This window comes from Passer domesticus, chromosome 12 (assembly GCF_036417665.1).
Source record: "Passer domesticus isolate bPasDom1 chromosome 12, bPasDom1.hap1, whole genome shotgun sequence".
Lineage (NCBI taxonomy): Eukaryota > Metazoa > Chordata > Aves > Passeriformes > Passeridae > Passer > Passer domesticus.
Window position 1 is genome coordinate 17,183,236 of NC_087485.1, and position 13,069 is coordinate 17,196,304.

The following is a 13,069-nucleotide window of genomic DNA, read 5'->3' on the forward strand; positions in this document are numbered from 1 at the left end:
GGCTTTTGTTCTTTTTCCATCTGTGTCCTTTTTTATTTCACCAACACGTTTGTCACTGTGCTTCAGTCGTCTCCTGTCTTTCAACATGACACTCGCTGTCTAAACACTCCCGGCTTCGCTGAGAGCGAAATCAAGAGATTGCACTCCACATCCCTCTCCTGAAAAAAGGGATCCCAAAACTTTGCTGTCAGGAGACAATATCCACTTTGGCTCCCATTACCACCTCTGCACGTGTTTTGGGGAGTTTGTGAATCTGTGTATAGCTAAGAAGGTAACACAGAAACAGAACACGCTCAAGGGAAGGTGTGGGATGGTTTTTTCCTCTTTTCTTTCTTTTTTTTCTTTTTTCTTTAAATAAGCTACAGAACTCGTTCCAATTACCCTTATGGATCTTCTAAGCTTGCTCACTCATTTACATAATATTCTGTCTTCGTTGCAGGCATAGATACTGAGCTCACAGACAAATGGGGAAGACAAAAAATAGAGTCTTGGGGTTCTTACTCCCGGAAGCACAGATAAATCCTTTTTTTTTTTAAGGTTTTAACTAAGTTTCTACCCCAGTGTGCCCTTTTATGTTTAAAAGTGATTAAACAAGATTTACAGAAAAAATTAAATTATTTCCTATTTGTAATACTTGCCATAACGAGGTAATTCCACAGATTTCACTTTTTGATCTTTAATTCTTTAAGAAAATTAATATCATAATTAAAAGATTAAAGTGCACATTTTCAGCAACGAACATATTCTCCATATACACTATTAGCTTTCACAAGCAAATTCATCATTTTTGGAGGTGGGGAGCAGGGCTTACTATAGTAGATTATATGGGAATTATAGTAAAAAATTCAATTTAGTTCTCAAAACTATTTTTTTTCCTGGAATGTCTTTACTCAAAGAGAGAAATAAATTATTTCAGAATAACTGAGCGCAGTGACGTGGCCGGCAGCGAGCGCGTGTGTGGGAGTGTGCTCTGCACAGACAGCTGAGAAGTGAGCAGCACTCCTCCCAGAGAGAGCTCCGGGTAATACTGATCCTCTTTGCACCGGGAGTGGGAGGAGAGCCATGCAAATCCTTTTGTTTCAGCAGGGAAGCAGGATTTTCCAGAGAGCACCGAAACATGGAATAAAAACCAAGCAGGGGACGCCGTGGCCACGTGCGGCTCTTGGACACTGACACACACACAGAGCCCCACGTGGGCTGCCACACACTGCAGGTAGGGACAGAATCCCAGACGTGGGCTGGAAGGGGCCCTAAAGCCCATCCAGTGCCACCCCTGCCATGGCAGGGACACCTTGCACTGCCCCAGGCTGCTCCCAGCCCCAGTGTCCAGCCTGGCCTTGGCCACTGCCAGGGATCCAGGGGCAGCCACAGCTGCTCTGGGCACCCTGTGCCAGGGCCTGCCCACATTCACAGGGAACAATTCCTTCCTCATCTCTAATCTAAACCTGCTCTCTGTCAGTTTGAAGCCGGTTTTCACATCCCCACAGTGTTTCATTCCAGTTCTAGAGTCAAAATAACACCTGACATTTCTATAATACATCTCCTCTAGCCAGGAACATAAGACCTGGTCTAAGGCACCTATCAGAAAACCTGCATCGTGTTAGAGCCTTAGAACAATGAAAGGTTAAAGCCTTCATCTGTATTTCATGCATTGCCTTCCCCTGAGGCCCAAAAATAAAGTGCCTTGTACTGCATCCTTATTACATAAGCACTATATATAGAGAGCATATGAGTTCCTCTTCTGTTTTAGAGCAGAAAATTGATATAAGCATTTTGAGGAAAGAAAAGGTTCAGCAGAACTTTGTTTTATCCTGAGTAAGAACACTGCCTTGTGATGCCTGTGTTGTACAAAAGTCAAGGCAAGAAATTGGCAGTGGGTGGAGATCTCTTTAAGGGAATTAAGTAAGTGGATAATGGAAGTGAAATACTCTTAGCAAGGGGAAAGTAAAAATTCCTTGAACTCTGAAAGAAGACAATTTTTTTTGGTAAACATTACAGAAGAGCTAATCTAATTTTAAGAGGACTAAAAAAATACTTCAAAAAACCTGAAATAATTTATAGAGAATCTTTTCTTTCATCTCTTGATGTTGCTACCTGTGGGTGAAAAGAAGCAAGCAGAAGGAAATAGGAACAGTAACATTAATGAAGGGTAACACTCTCATATTCCACTTTCCAGCCTTGATATTTGGTTCCACCAGAGATTTAGACACAGACTCCACTGCCTCTACTTCAGAGACTTCACACTCACTCATGTCCCATGTGATGCAATCAGGAACATTCTCTGAGTTTTGAAGCAAGAGCAGAGAAATAGATTTTGTTTCTCAACAAAAGAGCAGGAACGCACGTTGGTGCTTCTGTAGAGCAGCAGCTTGGAAGCCTGCACCCCATGGAATGTCCTGTAAAACACCTGTAAGGGCCAGGGATCCTAAGGGGTAAATGTGCAAAAGTCTCTGAGTAATAAACCCCAGACCTGTCAGATCTATTGCAAATCTCTGCCACATATGTGGTTTTAGTAACGGTGACAACCATTTCTGTTGTTAGAACACACTTGCTTCTGGACAAAACTCTTTCATGCAGCCTAACAAAGCACAAGAATGTGGAACTTTGTAATTTCAGAGTAATTTCAGTCTGCCTCTCTTTTCCCACCATGCTTGGGGAACAGATGAAACATTTTCCTGTGGAGCCAGCTCCTTTTGCTATTCCCTAAACTACATCCAGCCATTGGTCATTTCTGCTACAATCCTCTATAATAGTTTTCCTAGATGAAGTTTTAACTTATAATTCATCTCTCATTACCTTCTTTCACATGTTCCCCTCTTCTTTCACTCTTTCTCCATTCTTACTTTACCTCTCTTCCACTAATATTTCAGCTTTTATTCTCTCTTATTCCTTTACTCTCATTGCATTTACAATCTTTAAATCTCATGTTAACAATTTATTCAATTTTTCTTCATCTCCTCATTACTTTTCTCTCAAAGTTTTCAGTTTTGGTTGGTTTTTTTTTCTCCTCTCTTTACAGTGAATAATGCTTACATAGGGGACATGTCTTTATCACAAATTATAAATATGCACAGGTATAAATTATTTTTATATAGGCTTTGTGATCAGAAACCATCTTTTCTTTTCTTGCATATATCTTTCTCTTTTCTTCTCCTAGAATACTACATAAATCCCATTTACATAAGGAGTGAGAGCATTCAATTTTCCTTCCTCCTTCTCCACACTGCTTTGTTTTGGTTTTGGTTTTCTATTCTCATTTTATTTAATTAAGTCATTTGCTCACCTAGAGCTTGGCTGAAATATCTTCTGAAAGCAGCTCCATATTATGGTTGTTCTGCTGTATAATTAAAAGTAACTCAACATATAAAAGCTATGGTTTAATAAAAGAATTGAAATGCAGGCTCAAAAATTCATATATCTTTTTGGCACAAGTAAATTGGTACAAGGAAGATATGAAAATCTGTTGGAGCAGAGTTGATTTGAAAGGTGAAGCCAGAGGTTTGACCATGCAGTCAGCACTCAAGCCTGTATTTGACAATGACTCGTTGGAACTCTCTGTGCTGTGAGTGAGGATGGTTCTGGCTCCTCACATTCCTCCTCCTTTTAGCTAAATAAACTCTCCAAACCAGAGAGAGTGTTTTTGAAACTTTGTGATAGGATGTTGCTTTATTCCACAAAGTGCCTTGGCACTCCTTCAATTACCTTGCTTTGACAGATGCAGACAAATCACTGAAAAGCACATTATCCTCAACCTAACACTCAAATGCATTAGAATTTCCTCTGCATTTCGTGGCCAGATTTTGATGCCTTTCCTTGTGCTGAATTCTTGTATTGCCCTGAAATGGATCCTCTTGGTTTGGTGGGTTTGCTTCCCTTGGCTTCAGTGACAGCTGAAGATGAGCTGCACTCAATGTGTGTCCTGGGGAGTGTCAATATCTGCCTCTGTTAGGATGCTCACTTGCACACACAGGGACAAACTATGCAGAAAAGATTCTAATATATTAATCCATGAAGAAATAGACTCACACTAATCTGACAAAATGAATAAATATAAGTAAAATATATTAAGAAGATTATGTTCTTCTCCTTTCTCTTTTCTGCTTTCACACAGTTAATTTCCCTTTTCACCATCCTTTTCCACAGCTTTCTCTGCTTTTCCCTTCCATCATCCATGCAAATCCTGTGGCTAATTGGTTAAGTCCACTCTACAGCCTAACCATCAATTCCCAGACACAGCATCTTTCATTTCAATGTTTTTGCCTGATTACAGTTGCACTTAGAGGAAAACAAATAAGTATGTATCAATGCCCTGCAAGTGTAGGAAAACAACAAACAGATAATTAAACATCAACAAAATATCAATAGGATTAAAGCATCATGCTGGAGCAAATCTTGATAAATCCTTCTCAATAACAATTCTCTAACTGCAGTGTCAGAAGGGAAATATAAATTTAGCCCATTAAAGTGTTGTTGGACAAAGAGACATTAATACAGCTGTTAATCATTTCCTCACTACTGAGGGACTCAACTATTGTGCTGCAGATGAAAGCTTCGGCCAAGAAAAGATTTGAAAATATGCAAATGAATGCTAACAACATAATAAATACCTTATTATTCATCACCAACTCAACAGCCTCCTGGCACAGCCCAGGCTGTGAGCAGGGAGAGGCTGGGCTGCTCACACATACGTACCCACAACAGACATCTCCGGCACCGTGGCGTGGTAGGGGCCCTCTACAAACTCAGGAGCGTTGTCATTGATGTCCTGAACCTTGATGATGAATTCTGAGGGGGGCTCCAGGGGCTGGTTTGTGTCCCTGTCCACTGCCTGGGCTGTGAGGGTGTACTCAGCCTTCTCCTCCCGGTCCAGCCTTTTCATGGCGTGGATGTCTCCGGTCTTGTCGTTGATCACAAAGATGGTTCCAGCTCCATCTCCTGACAGAATATACTTGATTTTGCTGCTGCCAGGGTCCAGGTCTGTGTGTAGCTAAAAGGGAGAAAAGGGGGAAAAGAAAAAAAAGGCATTTTAGAAACAAAAAACAATGTACACACGGAATTTTAGTCTTTTTTTTTTTTTTTTTTTTGCTTTGGTCTAACTATACATTTTGTCAGCTGATCCTTTGTGCTTCAATCCCAGCACCAGTGATCCACAGCTCAGCTTGAATACACATGGAGAGCAGGGATTTGTATGCATGCTAATCAAAAATTGATGCAATCATAGGTATAATTAGACTTTCTATTTAAAAAGCAGCTGTTATATATATTTTAAATCCCCATTCTAAAATGTAAATGCCTTCAGAACTATTATCAGCCCAAATGAACAAGTACAAAATGTCCTTAACCCATTAGATCAAAGGGTGAGGGATGAGTTAACGATAACATTTGTTTTAATCTAACTTCTTATTTTTAGTTATTACTTTCAACTTATTTCCAGGTGACTGGAAATGGTTGAACACTGGCATCTGTGGAATCTTGTCACAGACAGCAGTCAGAAAAATTAAGAACTCTATCACAGCTCAGATCTTTGCAGAACTTAAAAGGTTCTAAGATCTTTATTCCAAAAGTACGTGCTCTGGTAGAAGAACCCTTGCACACATCTTCCCATTCTCTTCAAAGCCCCCACCAGGAAAAAAATATTGTATTAAATTTGTATTTGGCTTTTCAAAAACAAGAGAGAAGTATAACAAATTGAAGCAGTATGAGAAATATATTAATTATTTGTAATGCTTTTATTAATTAAAAACCAGGGGATAAAGGACTTCCATTGATTTTTTGGTAGGCTCAGAGCCAAATACTGAATAGCAGATTATCTCCACTAATTTTTAAGTTGTGAGAGTGTGAAATGGTTGGATCATATGTATCACTGTCAACACATCAAAAATACAGGATAATAACTTGAATGCACAGTAATAGGGGTTTAAATTCTGTTTACTGTTAGGTCTAACACACTCAATATGATCAATAAGTAGTGAATAACATCATTAAAAATGTAACGTGTCTATTATTATTTATCTCTGCCTCACAAAAGACAGTCTGAAGGAAATATGCACAACTTGCTTAGGTTGCAGCATGAGTTACAACCAGCACTAAAGACTTTTTCCTCCTTGCTCATTCTGTGCAGACAGCTCAACAGAAGTTGTTGCTGGTTATGCATTTTACTCTCAATTGATAGCAGGGGTTGCCAGGGCCAGGCAGCAGCATCGTTTAGAATAAGAGCTGGCATTAGGATATTAAAATAGGTGTGGAAAAAAGCCTTGTAACACCAGCTACAGCCAAACCACAGGAGATTCTTATGGCACAAGTGGCTCTGCAGGTCCTTCTGTCCACAATTGGTCACAAACAGTTGTATTTACGGCTCATCTGTTCAGGAATTCAGCTGTTCAAGAGCTCAGGAAACACAAAGCCCTGTCTGTTGCAATGAGCACAGTGGACAGCAGCAGCCAGGGCTGATTTCCCTGTTGATCTGGTTTGTTACAGACACAAAATCCTGGCCACCAGTGCATTCCCAGCTCTGCAATAATGGCACAACTCCCACGAACCACACGAGGTGTAAACTCATCCTCTCTGTTTCGCTGGGCAGCATTTTATTACACCACCATTGTTTTAACAACTTTTTCAGAGCACTTTAGCTGTGAATATGTATGACTCAAAACAGTTCACTCTTCCTACAGGAATGTACACAGAGATGTCAAGTGACAGCTGAGTCCCTTTTCCAAAAGTTCAATCTGGTTTTCTTTTTGCACCTGCCATCAGCTCCTGCTCAAGAACAATCAGCCCCATTTACTGAGGCAGTGCCCTCTCCCCTTGGTTGGTGTCACGTTTGGTCTGCTCAGAGAGTTAACACAACTCCTTCTGACTTTGAGATTATTGTCCTTATGACCCTTGATTCCAGGGCCCCAGAGCCTGTAGAGATCAATCCAGAATCTGTGTTTTAAACAGATTGTTTATAATGTAAGCATCTGTTTGCTCCCTGAATCAAATCTATATGGCATTAACATTGCATATGAAGGTTTTGGCAGCATATTCAGAGCTGAGTTGGAGTGATGTAATATCACAGCATTGTCTGGACACCCACAGCTCAGCAGAGGAACTGGGAACATCTCAGCTCACCCAGCCACACAATAAAAAGCTAAAATCTGAACTTTTAAGGATAAACCAGATATCCCCCATGGACATTTGAGAAGCCTTAAACATTCTAGAATTTGCTATTTGCTAATAAGTAAGAGAGGCTGTCTGTATAATCTCAGGTTTTACCCATAATATCCAACAGCAGTTATAGTTCATAAATCAGTTCTGGTAGATATTAATGCAGAGCTATAAAACCTTTGCAGTTCTAGTGATATACCAACAGTTAAAATGATAAAAATGTCTATGATTACCATTAATCATTTCCTCTAATAAGTTAAATCCCATTGTATCAAAAGCAAGAATTGCTATTTGTTATTCAAGTATTGCTACTTGAAACACTACAAGGTGAAGGGCTAAACATTAAACAAAGTATAAGAGATATGAGCATTTTATAATATTGAAGTTGAAACTAAGTCTGATGAGTGGAAGATCAGTTTTTTACCCAAAGATTTATAGTGGCAATTTTTTTTCTTTTTTTAAAGTTCTTTAATAAATAAAAAAGACATAAATGTGGCATTTACTACAATCTGTGGGGAGCATCCAAGCTGACTTAAATAATTAAGATAATTTTTCTAGGTTTTGAAGTCCTTACTCTAATATCAAAATATAATAACAAATTACTTATGGAAGAGCCACTTCTCCAAAATAATTTTATTGTTTAGATTTTAGATGAAGCCATCATCACCTACTACAAAGTTATATCACAGACTGAAATCTTAAGTCAGATAGCACAGCATTTTTCCCAAGTAATATTTCCTCTCTCCTACCAGACATGAATGATAATTTACTGCAAGAGTCAAGCTTCAGCAAGCTGCGTTCGTGTGAAGGGTGAAGATCATTAAACACATAATTATATAGGATCTAGGTGAATGATAGGAGGGCATAATGAATATGAGAAATGAATAGTGCTTTCTGCTCAAAAAGCCTCACAAATGTAAATAAGAAACTGCTTTCCACATCTGCAGCTTTATTTGTTGTACCTATACTTGAAAGCTGACCTTTTTCACAGCAACATCCACATGCAACAAGAATTTCTGCTTGAAACAGAAAATGTCTGTATCTGCCCCAACGTCCCACTGCCAGAGCGCCCCCCAAAACAAACAAACACATTTACTGGAGAACCTCATCTTGTTCAGAGAGAGGTAAAATCACTCCCATTACGTGAGATTCATTTCATTAGACTTCAAAGGAAGTGAAATCATCTTCCTCCATCACTGCCCTGCCTGGGGGACTATAAATCCACACACCTCTCTCTCTTAAAGCAGCAGATGCAAGTCCATCACCCAGTTCATGCCTGGATTTATGGAGACAGGAATGACTTTGGACCAGCTCTGAGTACTAATGGTGATGCAGATGCCCTGTATTAATACCTTACTAATAGCTCCCCTGTAGCCTCAGCACAGATCATTTTTTTTCCCTAAAAAATTACCTTCATTCCAAATGAACCCTCAGACTAAAGCAATTTCTAGTCTTTATTAATTCCTTTGCTGTTCTATCTGATAATACAGATGGTAATCAATGAAGCCAGGACTAAAGGAAGAGCACACACATGGTGCTGCAACAAAATTAACATTGTTTTCACTAATGCACATCTAAAAGTCTTCCCAACACACCATCCAAGGGTATAAAATGCATTTATAGTCTTTCATGTATATACATTGCAAACATGTATAATTAAAATCCACGCCAGAGAAACTGCAGAGATTAAACTTATTCTAAGAGCCTCTATATTCTGCAGATGCAAAAGTCTTATTCCACAGTAAAACACAACTCCAGGAGTGTGGTACTGTTATTAAATTTTCCTATTCCATAACCCTTTGTTCAGCATATTTCAAACAAGGTTTCCTTAGCAAGTCCTTGGCTCCAAACTGCATTTGCAGCCAGGGATTTAATGCATGGACAAAGGCTGGGAGCGAGGTGGGTGAAGCTCCTTTGCAATTCTGAGCAGATTCACGAGCCTCCTCTGCAGATGGGAGCTGTCTCACCTGCTCTCCTCAGCTACCTGGCAAACCCACGGCAGCCAAAACAGCAGGTTGCTCAGCACAAAGAATTCCACGTGTTCACCATCAGGAGAGTGCACCCTGCACTTGGGGCTGGGCCATGCCCAGATGAGCAGAAAGCTGTTGGTTTTCCTCTGCAGGAGGATTGGGCACTTCCAGCCCTCTCAGGTGTGTGGTGCTCATGCACAACGTGATACACAACAGCCCGTAATAGATCCCTCATCAGTGGGAGGAGCTGTAATCCCAATTTCCTTGTATCAGTAAAAAAAGCATAAATATAGAGATATTTCATGTGGGGAAGCATCTACACATTACGAAAATGCTCCTGGACATTTTTAATTAAGGCAAGAGAAGGCAGTATTATGTAGTCACGTTTTTATTTGAGTTTGTTAGAAAGTAATTAATTCATCCTCATGTAATTACAAGGGAATTACCCTGTACTCGTTTCAAGGGAAAAGGAATCATCTGCCCTTAAAACTTCATTTTAAAATTTGCATCATCCTTCCCTGTCCTAACTCTGGAATCTTTTCTTTTAAGGGTGCCTTGCTGATTTTCACCTGATGTTTCACAGACACCAGCACTGTCCTAATGCTTCAGTTTCTTCTTCTATTTTTTACCTTTGCCTTGCAATAAAATTCCTCATTTATGAGGCAGACCCCATTTAATGGACTTTGAGATGGAATTTTCAGCTTTTTATGACTCTTTTCTGAAACTGCTGGCTTCTAAGAAGCTCTCACTCACTCTGTGAAAGTATGGAAGGGTTTTAGTGACTTTTACAACCATTTTATATATATAGCAAAAACTGTATGCTGGGCTTCAAAATGCTTTCAAAAACTGTAATGCACCTTGCTCTTCGGGTGTTTCATTCTGTACATGGCTTTGCAGGGATGGTTTTTTCCTGAAGACATGAACCTCTTTAGGAGTTACAGGAAGTTTTGCTGTGTATTGCTGATGGGCTCTGACACATCATGGACAATGAACATGTTTATTGTTGACCCACTGTTTAAAGAGTCATTCCTAATTAAACTATTATAAATAGATTTGATTCACTTGCCCACAACACAGAATTAATAAAGTGAATTTAATTTCAGTTTAAAATTTCAATCTTTCATTTTCTCAGTGGATAAGCTGGTCCTATCTTTAGTTATGGGAACTATAAGTGCACAATGGGGAAGAGGAGAATCAAATATTCTGCATTATTATTCAGGGTAATGACAAATTGGGGCACAGAGCTGATGCTCTTGACATAATGTCAGTCCTTGGAACACCTTCAGAAGGGAAACAGACATGTCCATGGATGACAAAGGTTCCATTTAAGATCCAGGAACCATGTACGTTGAAGCCTCTGGAGTAACTGTCAAAAAACATTACTGCTCACACTTCTCAGCTGCAGTTTCATAACCAGATTCAAAGGGAATTAAAGCAATAATATCCCTAACAATTTCATTTAAGAGTGTAATCTCTACTTTTGTCTGCCTCAGTTTCCTACTGTGTCATTTGAGTATCTTTGATTCCAGATGGCTTCTTTTATGTTTCTGTTTATTCTTTGCTACTGCTTTTTTATTCTATTTGATTTGCTAATTTTGTCTCTGTCTATATTTATGCTGCAACTGTGCACAAATGACTTTTCATTGCTTACCTTTTGGTATCATCCCACAGTACACTGGAGTGAACTGCTTCTTGAAAACTGCAGACAAGCCTGGGTTCTAACAGGCAGGTTATTTTAATCCACTGATTATGACCAGCTGATGTAAGGAAAGAGCTCAGGAACCTGCCTGAATCTTGATCTAAATCCTTCCTGGTCACAGGGCCATTGGTCCTTTCTGTATCATTTATTGCCTTCCTGACCAGGCTGAATTAACATTCTTTAATATCTAATTTTGTTTACTGTCTTGGGAGGAAAAAAAATACAGCTCTACTTGTTTTTACAGATGGGAGGAACAGAGGAAGAGATAAACCCACATTCAGTCTCACAAAGATTCATATTAGGAAAAACCATCCAGACCGTGGGACTACTCAAGCCATTCTTAGACAGCTTCATGCATTTATCTCCAGTTAGTCTCTATATGAATTTGCAATTAGAATTTTTAGGTATTTCTGGTGCTGTTTCACTGTTGTGTTCCCCCTGCCAGGGGAACAGCCTAGGATTGAGGAAACCACCTCCCCAGATGCAAAGCCTTCCCCAGCTCCCCAGCCCCACCTGTGGCTGTGATGGTGACAAGGACAAGGTGCTTTGTTCCCACCCAAACCCCACTCTCAGGCTGATTTTTCCTGCACGCATTGCTTACATACCTTGCTGTTTCTGAGTCCTTATGTTAAGCCAGATGATAGCTAAAGCTTTCTGTTTCCCTAGCTCTGGCCTTGGCCATTTCCATTTGGGAATACCATCTGTCTTCCCTTCTGTCCTGAGAACGCCGTGCCACACCTGACCCTGTCCCACCGCAGCCCGGCCTGACGCCTCCAGTCCCCGCTTCCCACTGCTCCTTAACGCCCAAGTGTCCCGTGTCAAGTGGCCTCAGATGGCTGGCACCTTTTTGTAGCTGGCTCTCTGCCCAGCCGGGAGTTCATGCAACTATTTCGGAGCCCAGACTGCTGTTCCTTTCCCCTGTTCCAGCACACAGCGCTCCTGTAAGCAGCTCTGGATTTTTCTTAACCCAACTGCTCCTGACACTTGGAAGCATGAGATGAAGTTGTGTCACGCTGCCAAAGAGGAATCCTTTCCCATCTCATTTACTTCCCTATTATTTCATCTACAGTGAACAGTGGCTCACCACAGGAGATCTGAGAGCTGGGCATAGAGAGCCTCAAAAATTGCATGCAGCTTTAGTCTTGTAAAACACATTCCCTCTTTTGTGTCTTTATGGGGGGAAAAAAGTGTCTGTCATCTCCCACTGTCTGGGGTCAAGCTCTTACATTAACAATTCCAGTGCTTCAGGCATTATAATTAACAGTGCCTCCTCCTGCACTTGTCACTGTTTTCCCAACCCAGAGAAAGAGCAGCAAAGCCATTGCTCCCTCCTCCAGCTTGTCAGTCTCGGACACAAACTATGCTGCAGTTTTTTTCTACATGTAAGGCTTGCAAAGCCTCCAGGAATGACTTCAGAGGGCTCTTCCCTTTGGGCTGTCAATTTTATTGCCAGCAGAGGCTAACTTGATGATCCATCCTCAATACAGATAAAATATGTCTGAGTTGGCTGTACAAAACCATAAGCTATAGGAATTCCCATTCCACAGGCTAGCCAGAAGCTCAGCAGTTCCCACATCCCAAATCCTACTCTGTTGTCCATTTAATCATCATCATCTTATTCACCATGTTCTGAGCTTTTCTGCCATGGTGCTTGAGCTGTTTTTTTTTCCTTTCCTCCTTAACAGCTTATTAGAACTTGCCAGGTTTCTTTCTCAGGCTCAGAGTTCCCCGAAGTTGAGCACCAAGACTTCTTTGTGTTGTTGACATGATTTCCTCAAGTGAATGTCAAAGCCATATCTCAGAGCAGTCTTTGGATTGCAGAAGGCAAATAAAAAAGTTAATCACTACCTAGGCACAGCAGTAATTTGAAGGCTGCTTACAAAATCTGCCAAACTAGACAAGCTTAGAGTCTAGATCAGCCAAGGCACAAAAAAGTACAACAGGCCAGAGTGGTCAAAGCAGAGAAGATATTTCTATTTATTTGAGCATATTTAGCTGTCATGATTTTAAAATCCTTCAAGGCCCTGCTTTCAGCTGCTTTCACCAGCCCAGCTTATTCTCATGTTTTGCTCAAAATGATTGGGAGGGTCCCAGAGATAATATATTTAACCTGTCTTCCTTTTTAATAAAAGAATTTCAAATCCATGCAGGATGTCTTCTGCTAATAATATTTAATAAAACCAGCCTGAAAGCAGTAAAATACCTTTTTTTGGAAGGTAATTTTTTAAATTTAAGATTACTGCTTAACATCCTT

The 13,069-nt window shown here is 40.2% G+C and overlaps 1 protein-coding gene across 4 annotated transcripts in view; it reads right to left on the minus strand.

Moving 5' to 3' along the window:
* Positions 1-13,069, minus strand: part of CDH8 (cadherin 8) — a 156,147-nt gene that overhangs the window by 94,789 nt on the left and 48,289 nt on the right. For all 4 annotated transcript variants that reach the window (XM_064386818.1, XM_064386817.1, XM_064386820.1 and 1 more), the window contains exon 3: positions 4,693-4,987. In XM_064386818.1, coding sequence (XP_064242888.1) covers positions 4,693-4,987 — 295 coding nt within the window. The remainder of the gene's footprint in view (positions 1-4,692; positions 4,988-13,069) is intronic.